A 25,878-nucleotide genomic window follows, 5' to 3' on the forward strand; every position below is an offset into this window, starting at 1 on the left:
TACTGATGGCCCAAACAAGGAATTGCCTTCAAATGGGGTGTTAATAAAGGATATCTTAAAAGGTTTCCCAAAGTTGCAAAGCCGCTTCCAGGCATGTCTTCTTATAGCAATACCAGAACCGGCTGCTTGTGAGGTACCTTCACCTGTGTGAGATATCAACCTCATCGAAGCATTGGATATGGGCAAGAGAGTGGCCAGCTGAGGTTATGTCATTTTGTAATCTTCAGCAGACATGGAATTTGAGATAGTATCTGAAAGCTCCTTGATCAAATCTCTCTGAAGGTGATGGAAATGTGCCAAGTAATTTAGTGACCTCAGGGCAAAAGTTGCTGTGGCAAAAACTCACTTCCCAAACCTGTTGAATGCTCTAGACTCCCCTGTTAGGCAGGTGGACAGTAGAGCTCCCGCTAGCTCTTTCTTGGTGCCTGCCCCCATCATCATACCATCAACTGGGACCCCTTTGCTCCAGTAAGGTATGTCAGTCGGGGGGGGGGTGTGGCAAAAATTGTAGGGTCTCTAGAATATCTCCAAAGGAGATGTCATCTGTTGGTGATCTGGGGGACCCCTATTCTTCATCAAAATCAATGTCCTCCATGAAAGACTCCAACTGGGAGTCAATGCATCTACTTTTACACATCCCCTTCCAATGTACCTCCTCTGTGGATGTTCAGGTGACGTGTCGGAAGAGAGGGGAAGTTCCTCTAATAGAACTGGCTGGACACTTACTGGCTCTGGCTATCCCTGTGGAATACCTATGAATGCCTCAGAGCTAGGAACCAATGGAGGAAAACACATAGGATCTGAGGCAAGAGAAGCTGGTTCGCTGTGGAGAGAAAAAGCCGTTTCCACCACCTCAAAAGCTGCCAAACCCAGAGAGTCCCCGATCCACCTCCTTGGAGCCGAAACTCCTTGACAAAGGCAGAGCAATCTTCCTCATTTCCACACCTCAGGGGTGGAACTGGATCTGAACTGTCCAGGGCCAAGGCTCCGAGAGAAAGGACAGATTCAACAAAATTGGAGTTGAGCCTATCCCCTTGGACCCAATGCTGACACGTTGGCTCCAAGACCCATTCTGATCAGACGGTATCAGAGCAAAACTAGTCAAGGATATAGTCAGAGTGGAGGAAGAAGCTTTCCTCAACTCCAACACTGGACCTCTGAGGGATATCAGATCCTGGGGCTCTGAAACCATAGGATGGATTAGAGAAGGAGAGAAAATATCTTTATACGTTGTTGGTATACTCACCGATCCAAAAGGGGACGGAGTTGGCAAGACCCCCATCTGGATATGAGCTGTGAGAAACTTGTGCATCATCCTATCCACATCCACTTCTGATGAGCTCCTGGAGGACCGACAGGAAGTGGAAGGAAGCCTTGAGTGCTTATTTGGTGTTTGAGGCAACTTTGAAGGTGATATAGGTGATATTGGTATTCAGGAGTAGTACTCTTAGAAGTAGGTTCTTGCTTAGGATCTGATGAAGTTTTAGGATCTGAAGTCTTCAGATCTGATTGACAAGTCTTAGGATACAATAATTTCTTTATTTTTGTAGGAGGCTCCAAGGAAGACTTAGGGGACTTTGGAGGTGAGGGCTTCCTATGTTCCAAAGGAGTGGATTTGCTGCTTTTGGAGGGGGTTTGAGACCCCGAAATACAAGCAGAAGGCAAAAGACCTCTGAAAATTAGTTTATTGCATCAATCAAGTAAAGCCTTAGGGTTGCAGGTGGAGCATCTTTTGCTTGCCATATCTAAATGATCAGCCCCTAGACAATGCACACACTCCTTGTGGGCATATCTGATGTTGTCTTTTTCATTTGTTCCTCGGTGAATGGGAGAAAGTCCCTAACTATGATAATCTTGGGTGGCCCTCACAGAAAGATAACAGCAGAACCAAAAGCAGCCCTGTTCTTGGAGATGATATGCAAGTTGTAATGAGCAATAAAATGTATGAGAATTGGATCAAGTAGCCCCAGCACAAATATCATCAATGGAAGCCCTGGCCCATAAAAGCAGATGATGTAGTCATTGATCTAGTTGAATGAGCTCTTGGAGGTTTAGCTACGGGCAATCCTCTTAGAGAACATACAAAGGAAGAAACAGGCCCATAAAAGCAGATGATGTAGTCATTGATCTAGTTGAATGAGCTCTTGGAGGTTTAGGTACGGGCAATCCTCTTAGAGAACATACAAAGGAAGAAACAATCAATCTGTTATCCATATGGATAATGTCACTTTGGATACTGGTTTTCCCAACTTATTTCTGGCAAAATAAACAAACAGTCGGTTAGTTTTTCTAAAGTCTTTTTTTCTATGGAAATAAAAACGAAGTTATCTATGTACAACTAAATGGTGGAGCATATAATCTCCCTTATTGTCAAATTTTCGAAAGAAGACTAGCAAATTGCTTACATGATTTATAATTGACTCAGAGACAACATTTGGCAAAAAGGAAGGATTTGTATGTAAAGTCACTCTATCTTTGTGAAAAATCAAATAAGGTAGTTTTGAAGAGACTGCTTGGAGTTCAGAAACTCAAAGTTTGTAGCAGAAAATTAACATCCCAAGGTGGAGTAGGATCCTTTATTGGAGGTCTAATCAGCTGTATGCCCTTAAGGAATACTTTACATATTTTAGAAGACGCTAGCGGGAAGGGGGTAAGATCTGGTTCACCTGCTTGTTGATGTACCAAACCACTGATATATTGTCTGTCTGGATCGCAATCATTCCTACAGGGAGACAGTTCTGAAAGGTCTGCAACACTAACAGGACTGCTCACATCTCTAAAACATTGATATGCAAATTGGTCTCTACTGGGGGCCACGTGCCTTGAACTGTTTATCCCAAGAAATGTCCCACCACTCCAACTGAGAGGCATCCATGGTCAATATGGTCTTCGGGGGAGGACAGATAAAGGGACATCCCTGACAAACCTCATGATCTGCATCCACCAAAGTTGGGAGTCTTTGCGGTCTCGCAAAATTTTTACAGGATGTTTCAAAGGGTGTCGAAGCATCGACCATTGTACTGCCAGGGTCCACTGAAGAACTCTCATGTGAAGATGAGCTGTAGTTAACAGGGTCATTGCTGCAGCCACTGAACCCAAGGCTTGAACAACCAATCTTGCTGGAGGAGTGGTATGCTTTAGAATCTGTCTGGCATGCAATCTTAGGGTATGAACTCTGCTTTGGGGTAAAAACGCAAATTGACTAACAGTGTTCAGGTTCCTATAAACTGCAAGATCTGAACTGGTTTGGGGTGGGACTTGGAGAGATTGATGTGATGCCTATGAATGGACACAACTGAAGTAAATAATCAGTGGCCTTCCCTAGGTGATGCCTGGCTGGTGAGGAAAGCAGCCAGTTGTCTAAATAAAGAAATACTCTGAATCCATGCAGTCTGAGATGAGCTGCCACCACTGCTATGTATTTGGTGAACACCCTGGGGCTGTGGTGATACTAAAGGCAGGGCTCTGAACTGGTAATGACTGGCTCCCAGCCGAAAAGTGCAGATATCTTCACCAGTGCCTGTTGATTTTGATGTGATAGTACACATTTTGAAGATCTACAGAGCACATCTGGTCATCCTCCTGTTGAAGAAGTAGAATGGACTGAACCATGACAATTTGGAACTTGGATTTTTTCACAAATTAATTTAGATGACTGAGATACAGAATAGGCCTCACTGTTTACTTTGGCACTAAAAGAACCTCGAGTAAATTCCGAATCCTGATTGGTCTGGTGGGACTTTTTGGATGACTTTTTTTCGAGTAGTTTTTGAATTTCTTAAGCTGCCATCTCCCTCTGACTGCATAGAATATTGAGGATATGTCTCTTTTGCAAAGGACTTTATGAAAAGGGAATGAAATACCCACTGAATATAATCCTCTGCACCCAATAATCTTTTCTAATGGTTGTCCAGGCATTTAGGTGCAAGGACAAGCTCCCCCAACTGCCTCCAGAGAAGAGTATTTAAGCCACCTTTTCAGGAATGCAGAAAGGGCCTGTCCAAGAAAGAATCTCGGGACCCTTGGTTCTGCGGACCCCCTCTGCGACAAGAATGGCATCTCTGATTGTTATTCCCCCCCTTTGCCTCTGGCAGAAAAATCCCCACGAGTCTTGAAAAGATCCTTGAGATTTTCGGAACCACATTTTCTTATTACCACGTTGATTCCTGGAAAAAGATCTCTGTGGGGTAGAGAATTGGATTCCAACATCAGAGAAAGTCTTTCCATCTTGCTCAGTGCAGGAAAGTGTGTTTTTAACTGTGGGCCCAAACAAGGAAGAACCATCAAAGAGAGCACTGACGAATGAGGATTTAAAGGTCTTCCCAAAATCACAAATCTCATCCAGGCATGTCTCCTAATGGCTATGCCTGAATCAGCAGCCTGTGGGAACCTTCAGCTGCAAGAGAAATTAACCTCATGGATGTATCGATATAGACTGTAGGGTGGCCAGTTGGGGGAATACACTTTCTCTTCCTCTGCCGATATGGACCCTGGGGTAGACTTTACACAAGGCAAAGGTCACTAAAGCATAAATGCTCTTTCCATACCTGTCCAATACCCTGGACTCTGTACAAGAAGGATGGACAGTGGAATTCTGTTAAGCTTGTTCCTTTTTGGTGGCTGCCACAACAACCATAGCATTTTCAGGAATTTCCTTACTCCACAACTGCCTGTTTTTAGGAGCTCAAAGGATATTATCTGGTCAAAGGGGGATAGGCCTTGTGGTGTTCAGTTCCTTCCAAGCCCAGTGGGAGACAGGGTCTATAAGGTCATCCACAGAGAAGGGGTAACCTAGAAGGGACAGACCCGAAGGGTTCTAAGAACACAGACTCCTCTTGGGAATAGCTTTGGGAGGACCAACCACCTTTTTGGGGCAGGATATCTAAAATGTCTCCAAAGGAGTCACCCTCTGGTGGTGACCTTGGGGACCCTTCCCACTCATCAAAATCAGTGTTTTTAGTCAAAGATTCCTGAGGAGAATCTAAGTGCTTCCACTTACACAATCTCTTCCAAGGAACCTCTTCAGTGGGATGCTCTGGAGAGGTATCAGAACCAAGCAGGAGAGAGCTTCCTATGCTCCCTGGACTCCAAATATTTCTGCTTTTTGGAGGGGGGTTGATATATATAAGGAAACCATCAAGCCATAAGAAGAAATTCTTAGTCTATCCAACTCATAAGGCAGGAAGGGAATCAAGGCCTATATAGCCAAAGATGGATAACTCCTCTCGATCCTCCAGGAGGGGGACAGATGTGGGATGCAAGAAGAAAGGCGAGATCAAGGACAACAAACATGGAACGTTATGGCGAGTACATAACTTCTTTATTTTATGTTGTCCCTATCTCGCCTTCCTTCTTGTTGGTTGGGACTGTGTCCCCAGCACCTTTTCCTTGGGTGGCTCAATGGAGTAAACTCTTTAGGACTGTGGAACCAAAGGATGCCCTGTTCCGGGAGGCCACATCTACTTTGTAATGAGTGATGAAGGTATGGGGGTTAACCCACATAGCTGCCGCACAAACTGAGTCTAAAGGCAGTAGAGGTAGACAAGGCCTTGTTTGAGTGTCCTTGAATTTTTCCTGGCAGTCATTTGTTCTGTGAGTTACATACATAAGTAATGGTGTCCGAAATCCATTTTGATAAAGTTACTTTTGAGACTGAAGTTCCCTTTTTGTTTTCTGCAAAGGATACAAATAATTGGTCAGGTTGTCTGAATTCCTGTGTCCTTTGTAAGTAAAAATGTAATTGTCTATGAACATCCAGTTGATGAAGTTTATACTCTGCCTTGTTGCCATGGTTCGGGAAGAACACAGGTAGTTCTACTGATTGATTCAGACTGAACTCTGAGCAAACTTTTGGTAGAAAGGAGGGTCTGGTTCTGAGAGAAACCCTATCATTGTGAAAAATTAAATAAGGGGGACGAATGGAAAGAGCTTGTAATTCTAATACCCTCCTAGCTGAGGTAATGGCGATCAAGAAAATCATTTTCCAAGTCAATAATTTTAGAGAACAAGAACTAGCCAGTTTGAACGAAGGAAGACTCAAGGAAGGATTAGGACTAAATTTAGATCCCAAGGAGGAAGTGGTTCTCTTACTGGGGGTCTCAGAAGGATAGTACCACTCAGAAAAGCTTTACATAGCCTGTGGAACATAACGTTGGAACCCACTTCTCCCACATGAAAGTTGAAAATAGCAACCAAGTGAACCTAGACAGCAGCTGCTGCTGCTCCTTGGTTAAAAGTTTCAGTGAGGAATTCTAGGATCTTTGAAATAGGTGCAGTAAAAGGATCACTATTATTTTTGTCTGCCCAAACAAGAGAACCATTTCCATTTGCTAGTATACAGTTTTCTCGTAGAGGATTTGAGAGAGGAAATTAGAATATGTTGTACTGCTGGGGAGATGTCAGGAAGCCTGGCTAAGCTGGGAAGTGGAAGAACCAAACTGTCAGCTTGATGGTCTGTAAGGAGGGATGGAGTGTGCCCAACTGATGCATCAGCAGATCCGGAACTGGGTCCAGAATCCAAGGATCCTCCTGAAGATGGGGCCATAGAAACGGAAACCAGACTTGACGAGGCCAGTAGGGGGCAATAAGAATTAGCTTGCAACCCACCAGTTTTGCTTTCTGAAGAACCTTGGGAATCAGAGGGAATGGGAGAAGGGCATACAGAAGTCGGGGCAGATCGTGAACAAGTGCATCCCTGGGTGATTGCCCCGGTGGGGGGACTAGGGCAAAATAGCTGCTGCATTTGGCATTGACGGATGTGGCAAAAAGATCACAGCAAGGCTGGCCCCACTTGCAAAAAATCAGGTTCGCAATATCCTGTTTCAGGGACCACTCGTAAGGCTTAATATAGACCAGCTTAGCTTGTCCGCTATCATGATGGATTTCCCCGGGATGTGCGTCACAATTAGAAAGCGTTGGGAAGACATCACCCATTGCCATAATCTTAGAGCCTCTCGACACAAGGGGTAGGATCTGGTTCCTCCTTGCTTGTTGATGTACCATACCAATGACATGTCGTCCATTTGAATTGCAATGTCCCCGTGGGGAGAGAGTTGTGAAGTGCTTGCAATGCCAGGAGCACCACTCTCATCTCGAGGACGTTTATGTGCAAGTGGTACTCATGTTGTTGCCAAGTCCCACGAACAGTCTGTCCCAGATAATGCCCCCGCCACCCTATCTGGGAAGAGTCCGTGGTCACTGTGGCCACTGGTTGGGGAGGACAAACGATCTGCCTATCGTCAGCTGGGTGGAATGAAGCCACCGTTTTAGGTCCATCTTGCAGGTCTCTGTGATGAGAATTTCGTGGGACATGGGTAGATCTTGTATGGACCATTGAGCAAACAGGAGCCACTGCAATAACTTCATGTGGATGCGCAACAAGGGAACTAGTGTTATTGCTGCCGCCACTGAGCCCAGGACTTTCAGAACAAATCTTGCTTGAAAGTCTTTTTCCTCCCGATTAAGATTGCAACCTGGTGTCGAATGGTCGACACCCCCTCCAGAGGCTATTTTATCATCATGTCTTTGGTATCTAGATCTGCTCCTATAAATCTAATATACTGACAGGGCAACAAGGCAGACTTTTCGTAGTTTATAGTGATGCCTAGTTGGGAGCAGAGGCGGATTGTGGTGTCCCTTGTCTCGGTTAGTCGATGCTAAGTGGTGGCGGTAAGCAGCCAGTCGTCCAGATATGGGAACAACCGGAATCCTAGATGCCTCAGATGAGCCGTGAGTACTGTCATGCATTTGGTGAACATCCTGGGGGCTGTGGTGAGGCCAAAGGGCAGAGCTCTGAACTGGTAGTGACTGGCTCCCAGCCAGAAGCGTAGAAATCTCCTGGATCGCCTGTCCATCTTGATATGGTAGTACACATCCTGGAGTTTGATGGAGCATATCCAATTGTCCTTTCCCAGGAAGGGAAGTATGGACTTCAGTGTCACCATCCAGAACTTTGTCTTCTTGTCAGACTTCTTGAGTCTGCCGAGGTCCAAAATGGGCTTCCAGTCCCGTGTTTTCTTTGGTACTAAAAAGGACCCTGAGTAAGTTCTGGACCCGGTTTGGTCTGCGGGTACTTCTTGGATGACTCTTTTTCTTAGCAACTTTTGAACTTCTAGAGTTGCTTGTTCCCTTAGATTGGGTGGCACATCTGGGATGGCTTTTTGTTTGCTGGGGAGAGGTAGCATGGAGAAAGGAATACTGTATCCCCTGAATATTATCGACTGTACCCATGTGTCTTTTGTGATATTTTGCCAGGCTTCTGGTTACAGTGACAATATTCCCCCGACTGCCTCCAGAGGTGGACAGGCAGGCCTCCTTTCAGGAGCGCTGGAAGGGGCTACCAGAGAAAGTATCCTGTCACCATGACTCTGCAGACCCCCTCTGCCGCGAGGGTGGCATCTCCCATTATTATTCCCCCTCTGCCCCGGCGGGGAAAAATCACCACGTGCGTCAAGCGAAGCTCCCTGGGATTTCTAAACCACATTTTTCCGCCTTTCTGACCTTTTTGCCTGCAGCCCTGCTCGCTCCATCGGCTGCATAGAAAATAAACCGCATGGAGGAGTTAACTACCGAGGATAAGGTCGCAAGCTGAGAAGCAGTTCTTTCTGCAGCTCCCACAGCTGTAGGATCCTGTTGGGTATCTCCTAGCTCTTTCAGGAGATCCCTCTGAAGACGGGTGAAATGGGATAAACAATTCAGTGACCTAAGAGTAAAGGCCACTGAAGAAAAGGCACGCTTCCCGTATCTGACATTTGACATGGTCCCACACAAACAACTCAATCTCTGTCTTCAATAACCTATCCTTCTCTCAATCAGTCACCAACTGGTTTCAGAGTTACCGGTCTGACCGCCAACAATATGTTGTATGGCAGAATGACATATCTCCCCAACTGCCTGTCTCCATAGGGGTTCCCCAAGGATCCATCCTTGGACCCCTACTCTCCTCTGTTTTCACCAATAATCTATCCTCTGCCACCAAACATGGCACACTCATACAATATGCAGATGACTCAACCATCATCTGCTCAGCCCAGTCCCTACCCAAACTGCAAAAAGTCACACAGGAAGCCTTTTCCTCTGTTGAAACTTGGTTATCCGATGCCCAATAAATACTCAACCAAAACAAAACTAAACTACTCATCTTCCAATCCACCAAACATACTCAAAACAACTCTCACTTTAACATCACAGCAAAAGACAACACCACTATATACCCAATTGAACACACCAAATTGCTAGGAGTGGAAATAGACAATAAACTAAAATTTGACATTCACATATCCATGACCATAAAAAAGTCCACAAAAAACTAGGAGCATTATACAGAAATAAGCAACTTCTCACCACAGCAGCAAAGATTTCAATAGCAAATTTCCACCTTATCTCCACCCTACTTTATGCCTCTCCAATATATACCAACCTAAGGCAATGTGATCTAAACAAGCTAGAGACCTGCTACAACAAAATCGCCAAATTCGCCACAGGGGCATCCTATCGTAGTCACCACTGTCTCTCACTTGCTGAACTGGGCTGACTGAACTCCCTCACCTCCTTCAATGGTATCAACTATCACTCGCCACAAACTAGTTAACCATCCACTAAATGTCCCATCCCTCCAGAATCTACTCCAACCCTATCGCACCACCAGATCACTAAAATCCAGCAACAGAAATCACTTGCAGATCTCTAAAGCCAATACCTCTGCTGGTGAAGCACTATTCTCTTGCACCATAGCAAAAATTATGGAACTCCCTCCCACCCACAATTACCTGTGTACCATCATGCACCCACTTCAAAACTTTACTAAAAGTGCACCTAAAAACATGCTGGCTATGCCCTTGCAACTCCCATTCTAATATCACCCACCTCATCCAACCACTACCTTTCTTTCCACCCCACTAACTACCTTGATTATAGCAAGCTCAGATGCTCATAAGCCTAGTACTTATTATACAGCAGGAACTTCTTATTGTAGACTTCTTATTGTAACATTTGTTAATGTCTGTTACGTACTTCGCAGATAAAGATTCTAGTTGTCTACTGATGTACTATGTTCTTCATCTGTAAATATGTTTGTAAATAATTGCTATGTTAAATTGTTAATCGCTATGTAATCCAATGTAACTACTGTCTGTTTATTTTGACTGTGGAGCTTTTCTTCCCGGGCCTCCGCTGAAAATGGACCTACGTCCAGTCGGACACTCCCGGTCAACAAATGTAAATAAATAAATATGTCCATCGTATCGGACTCTTTGGTGGATGGACAGAAATAGAGGACTCTGCTAATTCCTTCTTACTGGCCGCCGCCACCACCATAGCATCAACTGGTATGCCTTTGGTCAGGAAAGATTTGTCATCTGGTGCAGTTATGAACTTATTGGGCCTCCGCAAAACTGGTTCCATCGATTCCAGAGAGCTCCATGCCTTTCGACTTACTACCCCTAGGAGCAGGTCGAAGGGCGGAGGATACACCCAAGAGGTGGAGGGTCAGGAACCGAATCTTCAGAAGGGGAAAGGGACTTCCAGCCACCCCTCTGCTTGAGGATTTCCAGGAAGTCCGAGAATGAGACATCCTCAGAGGGGGACCATGGAGACCCTTCTGAGTAGTCCACGTCCGTGTCCGATGTCAGGGACTCAGGGAGTCCACATGCTTCCTCTTACATGTCCTTTTCCGAGGGACCTCTGCAGGGGGATGCTTTGGGGAGGTTTCAGAAGGGGGGGGTCGCCCAATGGGGCATCCTGGGGCACTGGTTCCCTAAGCTTAGAATGGAGGGGTGGTGAGAGGGAAGACACTGGCTCCATAGGGGACGGAGTTACTGAAGCCGAGGGAGGAGTTGTCTGAGAGGACAGTACACTCCTCATCACCTCAAAGGCACCACGATCCTGGCCCGAGAGGGTCCCCGGCTCAGAAGAGTTGACAGACCTCTCCTGTACTGAGGGCAATGGCTCCGAGGCCAATGTGGGAGCCGAGCTCACCTGCGCTGAAGTTCCAAGAGGGACAGTGAGGTTGGACAAGGGTCTAGGCCGCTCCCCCCCCTCCCTTGGAGCAGACAAGGGAGTGTTGGCTCCCAGATCCCTCGATAGAAGGCGGTATTGAGGAGATCAGAGTGGTTGTTTGTCGAGAGACGGTGTCTTGAGTAGCCTCTTCATCACCTCTCCACATCATCATCTGAAAGTCTCCTAAATGACTGAGAGAAGTGGGTGGACGATCGGTGACTGCCCGCCACAGACTGGAGAAGTGGTGATTGTGGAGCAGACTGCAGAGGTTCCAAAGAAGGAGACCTAGTCCTTTTGTGACTCTTAGACAGTTCCGAGGACACTGATGGAACTGCAGGAGATAAAGTCTTGTCGGACCAGAGAGGTTTTGGATCAGATAAACTATAAGATTTCTCTCTGTGTTTCGATGGCTCCGAGGTCGGAACTGAAGGAGATGTCGGTTTGGAGGATTTTCCTGGCTTACTTGCCCGATTCCCTTCCACGTGTGTCAAAGGGCCCTTTTACTAAGCCTCTCAGTATAAGTTTGTTTTTGTGCTCCTGCAGGACTCTGGTGCTGAAGGCATGACAAATGGAACATGAGTCCTGCAGGTGCACTGCTCCCAAGCAATAAACACAGCTCGTATGTCCGTCAGTCAAGGACATTTTTTGGGAACACAAGCACACTTCTTGAATCCAGAAGGTTTGGATTCTTTGGGAGCTTCTTTAGACATTATTGAAAGCACAAACAGCAATAAGCACAATACACTATAGTTATAGGTATCAAGAAAAAGAGAAATCTACAACTCTATAATAACCACAACAACACTATATCTAATTTTTTTTTTTTTTTACACAACAAGTAACGGATGGGGGAGAGCCTCTAAGTTAAACAACTCCCCCAACCGAGGAGAGCCTCTAACTTAATTGGCTAACTCCTTAAGCAGAAAGGGAGAAGGAGGAAATAAGGTGAAGCCCTCTAACTAAAAGTGGGCCAAGAGCAAGGGGGAATCCTTTAAGTAAAAACGGATTTGAAAGGGAGGGGATAGGCCTGAAGGAAAAACGACAGCCTAAACAACAACAACAACAACCAAAAATGGAGATAGGGATCCTAGACAGCTACTACTAATCTACAGAAAGATTTCCTGAAAAAAAACTAAGATTTTAGTACAGAATATAACAAGAAAAATCAAAAACTGAGCCAGTCTCCAGCGATCTCGAAGCTATAAGTGGCAAACGAGATCTGGGTAACTAGCGCTAGGCATGATGGGATAGGGTCTAGTCTCAAGCCAGTGGAAGCTCTCGAGCTTTAGAATCCAGCCGAGTCGGAGCCGTGGATCGGCTCCGAACCCAATTAAAGAAGGAAGGAGAGATAGGGACAACATAACATAAATTGTTTTGGTGGGGTTACTCACGGTTAAGTTCTGCCATCAACCAGAGTGAGCTGTACTCCTGATAGTATCTAAGTCTTCACATAATTCAGATGAAATTTAAAGAGCAAAAGAGTTTTTCATCCTGCTGCTAATACTTGGATAGTTAAGTCGTACAAATTCATTGCCATGTATGAATATATGAATTTGTATAAGAAGTGCCAAATTTCTTCTATGTCTCTTTTATAGCATTCACATCTGGATAGTATTATCATCAGTCAGGCATGCAGATGGCCCAGCTTACTGCAAATGCTCCCAGCATTCAGCATGCCTGATAACCAAACTACTCAGGAGGAGAAGTAGGCTGTGTGAGATTAGGCAGGGCAATATCTTTAAGTTTTTGTATAGAGTACATTTCTAGCCCTGGGTTTCAATTTACATCCCTACTAGTATCAGTAGTGTTATAAATAATGACTAGCCATATCTTGTTTTAAAGACAATGCTAATTATGCAGAAATCTAGAAACCATAATAGTATGGCTCCTTACCTCTTTCCTGTTCCCACCAAGTAGGTATTGGTCCCTTGTAGAGTCATTGGTCCAGGATTACAACCTAGAACTCTAATTACTCGAGAAGACAGCTGCTCAATCCTTGGAAGTACTGCTGTCATTTTCAGCCAGAACTGTAAAATTAAACAAAAAGCAGAAGTTACTTAACAGTTCTAAATGTACAGTTGCGAGCATGTACCACAAAGCAGCTAGAACACACCATTTTCAAGTGGCAAGAGTTCATTCAGGAATTGTAAACAAACAGATTACTCATTCATTTCTCAGACCAACAAGTAACACTGAAAACCACTTTAACTCAACAGTTGTCACTCCAGCCATGACACAAGGAAAGAGAAACAGAAAGACAGCAATGAAAACAGGATGCTGCATTACATGTGCACTACTCAGCAACAAAAAAGACATGCAGCATAAGAAGATAAAACTAGACTGCTAATTCAGTCAAATTAAAATGATGGACATGGGAAGCCAGCTAAATCGTGCAAAAGGATAAAGGTCCGACTGTGAGCCAAATGACAATGGATCAGTCACAGTGACCCATACAGTGGAACTGATGTTTAGAAGTTGCAAGACAACAGCCAGAACCAGCTCACTTATCTTAAGGAAAAGGATGTCAGCTGCATCCTGCAAGTGAATCATAATGACAGAGAATTTCATTCCATTCACAAAGCTGATAAGCCATCACAAACACGGAGGTTACCTTTACACAGAAAACAAATATTAAGGCAGGGATTATTTTGAAAAAAAAATGAAAAAGGAAATTTCAGTGTTGCACTGATAAACAAATTGGAAAGTGTTGATTACAGCTTTCTTTTTTTGTGTTGTTCCCACCCCACAAGTAGCAATCAAGCCTACCCGTGAGATGCCTATGCCCAGTCACTCCCTTCGAAGAGATTGTAGTGCACTGAAATGGTACTGTCGTATGTATCACAGTGGTGGTGGGGGGTTTCTCACTTAACTTTACATGTGTGTGCCTAGTGATACCTCTAGAATCAAGTGTGCAGTGGGCATTGTGTGGGATTATTACTTACTTTCACAAATGACAGACCTGCAGAAACCCTGTCCCTTGAGAAAAACTCCAAGTCTTCAACCAGGGAGACTAATACTAATACTCTAATAGACAACAAGCGGTCTATAGCAGGGTATTAACGTACAGATCTTGACTGCTAAAAAACAATTCTGCTGTTGCCATGACGTTCAGATAGAAAAAAAACAAAAAAACAAATGGATACCATTTTTATGTTCACTAAACACAGCTTTGCTGTTTAACGAATGTACAAAAAGAAAAACAAACCGAAAAGTAACTAGTTTGTGTGTGTGTGTGTGTGTGTGTGTGTGTGTGTGTGTGTGTGTGTGTGTGTGTGTGCACAACAGATTCTGTGTGCATGCAAGAGAGAGAGAGAGAGACAGAGATGGAGACAAAGAGAGAAGGTGCATGTGTTTATGTGAATGACTGTGTCTGCGTGCATGTGTGAAAGAGAGAGAAAGTATATGTGTAGGTGTTGCATTTACTTGAAGTAGATTGGCAGCTACAAAAGGAAAGAAACAAAGCCATACTTGCATTCTGTAGTTTTGATTTTTTTTTGTTTTTACTGTACTACTTTGACTATTTGCCTGCAACTGCCTCACAGAGGAGATGGTGACCAAGTGAGTGAGTGTACGTTTGAGAGAGAGAAAAAAAACACTCTTCTTAACTTTTTTGCTTAACACTTCATGATAATGTCAATAATCTGTGGATTTTTGGATGGATGGGGTTCAGAACAATAAGTAGCAAGAAGCTATAATGTCTGCCTTCAACTAACATTAATCTTTAGCGATTTACCAGAAAATCATTTTCTGGGAACTAACCAAAATTATGGATAGTTGGGAGACATGGGGATGTTGCAATGCCGTACACTGTATATATGTTTTAATTCATATGATGATAATAATACATCTAACTAGTACTCAGTCAAGAATGTAGTAGTAATTGCTGGGCACATTTCGTGTGTGCGTGTGTGTGTGTGTGTGTGTGTGTGTGTGTGTGTGTGTCTGTGTGTGTCTGTGTGTGTGTGTCTGTGTGGACAAACTAACATTTTGAATGTAAAATGCTTCTTTCTACATATGAGAAGGTTACTGTCAGCTGCCTGTCGGGTGCCAGGATCCGCCACATAACCCACGCACTCAGGTCACTCCACAACAAGTACAAATATGACTTTGTCATTGTCCATGTTGGTGTGAACAACCTGAGACTTACCTCCCTGGACTACATGAAAAGAGACATGGAAGAGCTCTCCGATCTTGTAGCCCAGGCAGGTATGATCCTAGCCCTGAGTAGCATCCCACCATCGCCCAGAATGATACCACAGTACAAGGACAAAATGATTGACTTCAACAATTGGCTAAGATTCTGGTGTCATTCTAAGGGATCCATTATCTCTCTGCCTGGGACAACATGGTCGACAGACTACGATGCTTTGCCAGAGATGGCTTGCACCTGTTGCCCCTGGGATTCCAGATACTGGTGAAGGGTCTTGCTGCCCCTATAGTGCCTTTTTTTAGGCAAGGTTCAAATGACAAATTCACCACCACCATTACAGGAACAGGCAAGCAAAAACTGAGGGTAATGGTACTCAATGCTAGAAGCCTAAATCTCAAAATGCACTCACTCGAGGCACTCCTTAAAATGGAGAACATCGATATCTGTGCAGTGACTGAGGCCTGGTTCAAGTCTCTAGAGAGCACCCCTGCATTACCAGGCTATAACACATACCACACTTTTAGGCCATCTAACCTGGACCAGAACACCAAAGGTGGAGGTGTGTCCATATTCATTAAGGATATCCACACCTCCAGGCTGGTTGCGCAGCATAATGCATCCAAGGTTATACAGGTACAACTAACTCTGGGCAAAACTGCAATCTAAATTGTAGCATGCAACACATCCCCCACCATGCCCCAGGATTCCCACTTCTCTTTTCTTGATATACTGGAAAATATTAGGGTTCAACCAAACACCCTAATAATGGGAGATTTCAACTACCCCACCATTACCTGGGAAAACTACTCATGTACCAACTCCTTCGCTCAACGCTTTCTGGAATTCATAAATTCCAATGCCCTGGATCAACTTATGCACACCCCCACCAGGGGCAACAGTATCCTAGACTTAGTCATTACCAACATGAGTAACCAGTGTTCCACACCTGAAGTCAACTCCTCGTTGGTCAGATCTGACAATAAGCTAATCACCCTAGATGTCCGCATCCCGCTCCCACCCACCATTAAGGAAACCACTGTAAAAAAATTTCTCTAAAGCCAACTTCATGCTTCTTAAGACAGAAGTGGTGAACTTCATGACACCCGTGCAGATGGACAATAGAGTTATGACTGCTGAATCCTACACAAATGCACTCTATAAGCACTTACACGGGTGCTATCCCAAACAGAACCAAGACACTATCATCCAAAAAAAGGAAGCCAATCTGGTGGTCCCCTGACATAAACAAACTCTACAACAGAAGGAAAAAACTGTTGCAAAAGAGTAAAATCCCATGAGTGGAGGAGCTCCCTGGTCAGCCTCAGTAAAAAGCTAAGATCACTTATAATATCCTCCAAAGCTAACTATGAAAACAAAATCACCACTGATTCTAAAGGCAACCACAAAGTATTCTATAGCTATGTCAAGAATCTTAATGCCAACACCCAGATCTGCTCTGAGTTACAGCACAACAGCACAAAAATTACAGAACCAACTGATATTGCCAGCATCCTGGCAGATAGTGCTAACTTTACTCCCCTCTCAACCCCTAAAGGGCCCATATCTATACAGGAAGAATGCAGAGTCCCTGTAATCACATCTATGCAGGTAAAAGCTACACTCTCTAAAGCCAAAAACACAGCAGCCATGGGACTAGACAACATCCCAGGCTGTGTTTTACACGAACTTCAGAACGAACTGGCTCCCCACCTAAGCACCATGTTCAATCATAGTCTCACATCAGGCTTTGTGCCCACTGAATGGTGCACAGCAACAGTTATCCCACAAATGGGGAGCCACCACTGATCGTGGGAACTATCGCCCTATTAGCCTGATGAGCCTGGTCTGCAAGGCCATGGAAAGTATCATCATGGAACTCCTAAACAAAGACACTGGTAACCTCTAAACTCTGGACCCCACCCAGTTCAGGTTTGAGAAAGGTTCAGAAGGCATGCCTGATTGACTTCTTTGATGCAGTCACCAAAGTCGTAGACGAGGGTAAGGTGGTTCACACAGCCTATCATGACCTCGCCAAGGCTTTCAACCCCATCCCCCAATCTGGAATTATAGCTAAACTCACTAAACTAGGTATAAAGCCCTATGTCACAAGATGGGTTGCCAACTGGCTCACTGACAGAACCCACATTGTAAAAGTTGCAGTCTCCAAATCTGACTTCAAATCAGTGACAAGTGGAGTACCACAGGGTTCAGTCCTGTTTGGTATCTACTTTGAAGTACAAGCTAACACAGAAGGCCTCTGGCTAATGAAGTTCACAGATGACTGCAAACTAGGAGCGAAAGTAGAGTCCCCAAATGATGTGGACATCCTACAGAAGGGCCTCACTGAGACAGATGCCTGGCTTGGCCTCAAACTCAATGCCAAAAAGAGCATTGTCATCTCCTTTGGTAAAAACTCTGTACCCATGAACTACCACATAAACGGCAGTCTACTTAACGCCGAATGTGTGATAAGAGACCTTGGGACCCAGGTGGACAGTAGTCTTCCCTTTGATAATCACATCGCCACAGCAGTCAAGAAATCCTATGTAGCACACTTCATCACAAAAGGGTTCTCATCCAGGAAAAAAAAAAAAAAAGAGGTCATTGTTCCCCTTTACTCAGTACTCAGACCCATTATAGAGTACAACGCCCCTTTTGGAATGTACCTCACAAGACATCTACAGCAGCTGGAAAGGCCACAGAAGTACCTCACAAAGAGGATTACTTGCCTCAAACAGATGCCCTACACTGACCGTCTCAAAAAACTCCAGCTTTACTCTGTAGCATATTGCCTACTCCAAAGAGATCACTGCCTAAAATATAAAGCTATGTTAAACCCAGAGCTGCTGGGCATGCTACACCTAAAGAAATCCCAATCCCTCCGAGCTGCAAGCTCTAAGGACCTAAACTTTGTCACCACAATAAACAGGACATGCTGGAGGGATAGATTCCCATCCCAGAGACTTCCTATACTCTGGAACAAGCTACCCATCTATGTCATGCAATGTTCCTCATTAGCACTCATCTTGATGAGTGGATGCAAAATGGGAAATACACCCCGGGGATCACTTCTGTGGCTCTGCTCGACAGGGGCACAGGAAATTAACTTTCTTGGGTGGCGTAAGCCAGGGAACTTTATTGGCTAGGCTAGACTTACTTAAGCCCTTGGGCTGATAGCCTAGTACCTACCTATGAATCTATGATAAAGCAAGTCTGAAAGATTAGGCAGAGCAACTATTTTGCCAAAATATATTAAAAAAATTATATTCTAAGAAAAAAAAAATAGTTAAACAGATAGCCCATTATCTAAGTGCCATAATACCATGCAGGGTGGGCATTGTATGGGGAATTAATGGACCATCCAGTAGTGGAGAGACCCTGGGAGGTCTGTTATTTCCCCAATAATGCTCACCCTGTTAGGCACTGCTGTTTGCTTAGAGACCCAGCAAAAATTGTTGCTAAACACTTACTTATACAGTGACAAACAAAATAATGATTACATACATTTTTTCTATGATACATTTTGAAAAACTGAATGTTTGAAGCATGCAGGATGTTCTAAGGTGTAATCTGCTCCCTAACCCCCTACCTTCCTCTTTCTTGTACCACTTCTCATCCTTCTCAGCATACTTCCATCTTCAGTCAAGCAGAAAAACTATTTTTGTACTGCATTATGGTAAAATATTTATTTTAAAGAAAAAATTAAAGTCCTGTACTTATCATGAAAATAGATCAGTCAACTCTGTCCTCTGTAAGTGCAAGACTAATGCAACAGAAATCAGGACAGTTTGGTACCCCCTTCTTATCCCATAACACACCACAGTGACAAGTCTCTCTACAACTTTGGTATAATGTACTGAATACATCTAATACTAGAGGAGGAGGATACAGCATAGATGGGAGAACACTAGACCAGCCATGCCAGAGGGAGGAACGATAAGCTGGGTGGAAAAGTTGTGGAGTATGGACCTACTCTAATATAGCTCTCATTATTGTAAGTACATAACTTTCATATCTGATAAGAGGAGGTCAGTCCTCTGTGATGGCAGAAGTCCAAGCAATCCTCTTGAGTAGACTTGTCCCAAAGGGATATCCCTCAAAACATGACATCCAGCTTACAGGTTTATGGGTTACAGGTTTATGGGCAGTTACTAAGATTAGGGGGCTAGCCCAGTTTCCTAGTTACAACAAATCACTGCTTGATCAAGCAACTTGTTCAGAGTCACACAAGAGACAAATGCTGGCTGACAGAATCAAACACTGGATTACAGGGAGCAGCTCATTAAGCCTTGGTCCTCTGCACTAAATGCCAAACCAAATCAGTGCTTTCTGCCTTCCTACCATTGATCAGGGGATACATGTACTGGCCAGGAATCAAATCCAGGTTAACTGTTTGGAGGACAGCTATGTTCACCACCATACCGCAAATGTTACAGGATAAAGCTCACTCACAGCTCACTGCCTTAATCTGCTGTTATAAACTGCCAGTCATGTGCTCAAGGAAGACCAATGATCCAAAAGAAGATTGTCGATGTAATAACTGCTCTAGTAGAAGGGGTCTGTTATGACAAACCTGTATACAGTCAGACAACACTTTAACTAAAGTAAAATTAGATATTTTCTGTTCAAGTTTTCCTCCTGGAAAAGTCTCTGCAGATAGCAGTAGTTTTCTCAAAAGTAAAACTTTAGTTGGTAGTGCACAACCATACAATGGCATGCACTTAGTTAGTATATTCTAGACGAAAGGCAGGCAAGTGACTGGAGTGGCTAAGGCAAATCTTTGTGATAACCAGTTCAATGAATTAATCAACCTTTATGAATATGAAGTATAAAGTATAAAGGATTGACAGAGTACAAGCACCTCTGAAATTCTTTTTTGTAAACTCGCTGCCACTAGAAACAATGAGTTCAAAGAAAGGCACTTCAACTTGGAAGAAGGTCTAGGCCAGTGATGGCAAACCTATGACATGCGTGTCGAGAGGTGACAAGCCGTAATATTTTCAGTGACACGCTGACTTACCAGAAAGGTTAAAGAAGACCTCTACATTTTTTTATTTGTTTTATCCAGACTGTCCGGAAATAACGTGGTTTGTGCAGATATTCGGAGTTTACAATGTAAACCTGGAAACCCAGAATTCAACCTCTAAAGTGGTTTGTGCAGATATTCAGAGTTTACAATGTAAACCTGGAAACCCAGAATTCAACCTCCACCTTTCTTCAAGCTGACTAGTTGCAAGATTCAGCAGAGCGAGAGAGAAGGAAGCTGAAGTTTGTCCAGTCCACCTGCACTTCAGACTTCATGATAATATTGGTGGCATCACTTCTTCACAGTGTCAGGAAGGAAAAAGGTAAGGTAAATTGTGAAAAGCTTATTTATTTAAAATCCAAGCAGCATTAAAACAACTTAAAAAAAAAAAACTGGAAACAATGAACAAGTTTAAATGAGCACAAAAACAGACAGTTCCCTGCACAGGCCATCTTTAGCAACATTGCGCACTTTTATTTCCTTACACGTTACACACAAATAAGATATGTATATTTTTAAGAAAAGCTTTTTCATCCTAAAATTTTAGAACTTCATCACATCAACCAAAATAACAAATAGCATGATGGGGGTAGGTGTGGAATGGGCACAAGCATAGCAGGAGAGGGACAATGTAGGTATGGCATTATAACAGGAGGGGGAGTGATAGGTATGGAATAAACAGCAGCATAACACGAGGGGGGATAATATTCTATCAGAGAAAGAAAAGAAAAGACAAAATGATTAGGATGGCACCAGCACTACCTAACACTTGTAAATAATTTTTCTTTTTTGTTGAGCAGTGGGGAGGGGGAGGGGGAGTCAAGTTAGGGCATTTTCCGATTTTTTTGACACACCGAGCCCAAAAGGTTTGCCATCACTGCTCTACGCTCTAATGGAGTAAGGTTAGCTTTTACTAAAATGATTAAACCAGCACAGGACACTGGCTATAACTTCTTCCTTATCTGGAAACTCCCAAGATAAAGGGAGAACCAGTTTCACTCACACTTCATCATCTGCAGTGCCCAGTGATATTCCCAAACTTAAAGAACTAAGACCAGTTTTTGTAAAGATAACAAAGAAATTAAAACTGTGGTTCACCAACCGGTGTTTGGAAAATATATATAATGTAAAAAATGCAAAATATGGAAAATCACTGTATACAAGACCTGCCCTAAAAGAGTACAATAAAAAAAAAGAAAACAGGCTGTATATGACAAAACACTAAAACTATATTCAGATGCGGCTATATTCAAAAATATATAACAATTCATACAAAAAAATTTTATATAAAGACCATTATATACTGTATTAAAGATAACTCAATCACAGTGTTCTCTTTTGTCAAGAAAATTCGACTGACAACAAGGAATTTGTTCTGAAAGTTCATTAAAGGGATAAGTGAACGTGGATAATATATACTGTAAGACAGAAAAAGAGTACAGGAATGAACATAACCGATTAAGATCAGATCTCTGGTCATAATCAGCTTACTATGTGTTTGAGACATGGATGCCAAGTAAACCAACTTAAGAACGAAGCCCAACAAGTGAATCTTGGCATATATGTTGAGAAAACACAAAATTTTATGATGAGTGAGACCTGATCACAATTCTCTGTAGTACATACAGCTTCATCTGTTCCTTGTACTACCAGTTACAGAAAAAAGAAAAAAGGAAAGTCAGAAAGTGTAGAAGTCAACAGGGTTTTACAAGCTCGGAAAACTGGTAAAGTACTTAATGAGTGGTGTCAAAAATCCATCAGAGTACCACTCAGGTTATTTGCTAAGTATTCTGGAGAAATTTAAAAATAACTGGGATGTGGGTGGGAGTGGACGGCAAAGGATGAAGAGCAGGGCAGTTTTTAAATATTGCTGTAATTCATTTTAAGAACATAGTAATACAACAGGTTTTGCTTTAACATGAATTTTCAAAACAATAAGTAGTATGTAATTCTAATCTCTGGTATTGTGAGCTAACTGTAATCCAGAGAAATGTACCCAAAAAAAAAAAAAGGGAGGGACAGGGCAAAGACACGAGGCAAAATCAGGGGCAGTTCAGAGGTATACACAGCAAGTAGAAAAACTGCTAGAATGAATGATTTTAAAATATGTTTGTCACTTTGTTCTGCCACACTTTCTATTTATAAATATGGACAGTAAACTAAGTTCTAAACAGCTTTTATAATCTGTTTCCTGTTCTGCCACTGTTCTGTGCCAGCTGACACTGTCTGCTTTTAGTCCCTAATGCAAGACCCAATCTTACCAACACTTGCTAAGCATTAATAAGACTGGATCTCACAACAGGGAAGCACTTAACTAGTTTATCTGTCTCACATTTTTTGAGCATAATCAAGGCACTCCATGCAACACATTAAGTTCTCAAAGGACTCATTCAACCCAGAAATGAAAAGTGCTCCAATTCTAATGATTCATATCTATTAGTTTCTGTCGGGAATATCATGCAATATCCCATGTGTTTCTTCTTTCATGCATCAGTTAATCCCAATAAATCTGAAAAATACCAGACGGAAATTTTTGGCATTCATTTCCCTCTTAAATTTGATGTTACTACAATGTTTCTGAATGCAGTACCCGAAGGGATGGAATCTCTCCCACACCAAAGCAGAGACAAATACATTGTAACCACATTAAGGGCTCATTCACCTTTTTACTCACTCTTAATTTTGTATATGTATTTTGAGACATCATCTGGTAATGTTCAACTTTGATTTTTAAATTTTAATCACATGACTAGTCTTAATTAAGTTAGAGAATGTCAGTAGAAGACACTAATCTGCAAGGGTGAAAGTGGTTATTTCTGTTCCTTTGAGTTTCTACATAAAGAAGAAATTACAATCACTCTCTTGTGCTGGACTAATCATTTTATTATTGAACTTGTCTGTTGTGCATAGAAGAAAGGCTATTTTTTAATGTCTGTACACTATTTTGTTTGGTTACAGGAAAGTCAAGTGTTTTTCTTTCAGTATAAAACACAAATCCCAATGGGACACAGAATCCCACAAGGTGGGATAGTTGATTTTAGAAGGGCTTTACATACGTACAGATAAAGATGTCAGTAAGGAAGAGTACACTCCTGCACTGAAAATGTTGATCACTGCAAGGTGGACTACAGCGCAGCATTTAATCAGACATCTCAGAGATGATCAAAATCAGATGGAACAGAGTCATTTATCTCAGTATGTCTTACAAGCATTCAGCTTGTGAGAGGATGAAATGAACTACTTTAAAAAAGTAGAGGTATCTGCAACTAAACAACCTGCTAAGGCTTCCCAAATGGGGCAAATCAGCAAAGTACTAATGGTGTATAATTACTGCGGCTTCTTAAATACAGGTGGGAGAAGTAGTTGCAAACAATTCTGGTGAGGCTAAAAAAGGGCTACAATAATAACTTTTGCTTTGAGTGATCTGCATTTCTGGAAGAACCAACTCATTACAGGAAATGGAAGAAAGGTTTAACGTTAATTTTGTAAGTTGCAGATACATGCAAATTAGGGTCTCTCTTGATTACATGGCACCTACCCAGTAAAGAGACAAAACAGTGTTTTTTGTTTTTTTTTTGGAAGCAGTGGTCACCATATCAGGGTTTTAACCTAGTAGCTTTGGTGGCACCATTTAAAATTTCCACCCAAGGATGTCGTGTTCAGCACTGAAGCATGTAACATTCTGGAATACTGCTGAACAGACCTGCAGATCTGTTGAAGCCTATTCTGTAAGGAGGCCACATGTCAGTGGGCCACCATCTCCACTAATAGTGCATAGTTCATAGTTTAGTACTAAGCTAACTGCCCTTGCGAGCCATTTTAAGCCTAGCCAATTATCCCTTATGAGACTCAAACCCTGCACCTTGTGCTTGTAAGGCAAACACCTTAGCCATTAAGCCACCCTCCCAACCCCCTTTTTTTTTTTTTTTTTCTAGATTCCAGAAAAGCCCTGCCACCTCTGGTAGGATGTTTATTTGTCAATACTCAAGGACTGAAAATACTGATGTACTTGTAGGGAAAACAATACTAAAACCGGAAACATTTTGTAAGCTACATCCTCACAAACCTGGAATTTGCAGTAAAAAGGATTTCTTCCTTTCCACCACCCTGCATATGTTATTATCTTTACAACACATGGGGGGACAACATTTTAATGCATTCAACATTTTGGCAAGTGATGTAATGGCTAATGTAATGGCTTCAAATATGCCCCAAATTTAGGAACATCTGTAGGCAGACATCGGGAGGAAGTGGTCTCTTATCACCGACATCTTCCATTTGAGACTCCAATGGGGAGACTAGATGACTGGTCTTATACTGTTTTTCCTGGGTTTCATTCCAACAAGGGAGTCTGAAAAAGATGAAAGACCTTCTTTGTGAAGATGCTCAGGTAGAAGGCTCCAAAGGGACTGTCATTCATCTGCCTACTGGGTAGCAACAGGTTGGAGACTGAGAGATAAGTATTGGGCTGTTCTGTCCTTAGAGATGCCAGCACTGGACGTGGAATATCCATAGGTAGTCAAGGGAGCCACTATACATATATTAAATGGTTCACTTCTAAGCTTGACAATGGAAACTACATTAATAGTGAGAAACATGGGCAGGAGGATCCCAGGGCTGGCAAAGGCAGCATCTACATCAACATGGAATAAAAACTGGTACTGAGCAACAGATACTTGGTACCAATAGTCAGAATAGCATAGACGTCCAGAGAATGGATGCTGACTGCATCAATATCACAGAATTGCCAAAGTTGAGAATATCAAGGTTATGTTGTATGGCACTGATATTGACACCACAGTAACACATTCGCGCATGCCCGTTACTGCCCCAATCCTTAGTCATGTCCCTCTACATGTTTTTCCTTTTTCTGCCTCACTTTGAGATTCCTTCTTTTTGTCATGTCACAGTTATGGTGCTTTCTTTATAGGAATACATATTCAGTTTCATTTTCCTACCAACTCCAATTTCTTCAGTTTTTGTTTCTTCCTTTCTTGGATTTTACCTCATTGATAAATCTCCTCAGAGTTGGGATATTTTTTAGCTTCATTTCTCATCTTTTTTCAAATCCTAACTCACTTTTGGTCTGCTGCTACGTATGCTTTGACAGCAATATTCATCAACAGTATTTGTCTCATTGTGCTCTAGTTTGAGTTATCAGAAGGTATAGGCATCATATGTTCAAATTCAGATCTCCCATTCCCTTACTTAATTTCATATTCTCCTAACTCACATGCACTCCCATAACTAATGGCAGCCTTCAATAAACACTGGGTGGAAGGCCAAATCATTGGGAGAAGCAAAATTTATTTTAAATGTGTTTAAAGGGGTAGTGTATGGATCACGAATGTTGTCAGGCACAGCCTAGGTGACAATGAAAAAAAAATAATCAAAAGAAAAATCAAGAGAAACACCATACAGTGCACAAACATTCCAGTCGTGTACATAACGGTAGATGTCCTTGCCCTCACTGCTGCAGTATTCGTTACCATATGGGGATTCCCGGCTGTGGAAGAATGAACATCTAGCCAGTCTACAAAAGATTACTTGTTGCTTATTTAACAGGTATGCTGAATGTCACCCAAATGCTCCTTGAGTAGCATAGGGCATAAAAGTCATGTTCAGGCCTACCATAAATAGAACTGATTGCCCAAGTGGTAATCTTTACATCCAGGAAGGCAACAGACTAGGGGGATTGAGGGTGGGA

The 25,878-nt window shown here is 42.8% G+C and overlaps 1 protein-coding gene across 2 annotated transcripts in view; it reads right to left on the minus strand.

The window, feature by feature from the left end:
• LACTB2 (lactamase beta 2) overlaps window positions 1-25,878 on the minus strand; it is a 736,830-nt gene that overhangs the window by 670,499 nt on the left and 40,453 nt on the right. For both annotated transcript variants that reach the window (XM_044067148.1, XM_044067149.1), the window contains exon 2: window positions 12,889-13,022. In XM_044067148.1, the coding sequence (XP_043923083.1) occupies window positions 12,889-13,022 (134 nt within the window). The remainder of the gene's footprint in view (window positions 1-12,888; window positions 13,023-25,878) is intronic.

The sequence above is a fragment of the Protopterus annectens genome, chromosome 3.part1 (assembly GCF_019279795.1).
Source record: "Protopterus annectens isolate FY-2018-M chromosome 3.part1, PAN1.0, whole genome shotgun sequence".
Classification (NCBI taxonomy): Eukaryota; Metazoa; Chordata; order Ceratodontiformes; family Protopteridae; genus Protopterus; species Protopterus annectens.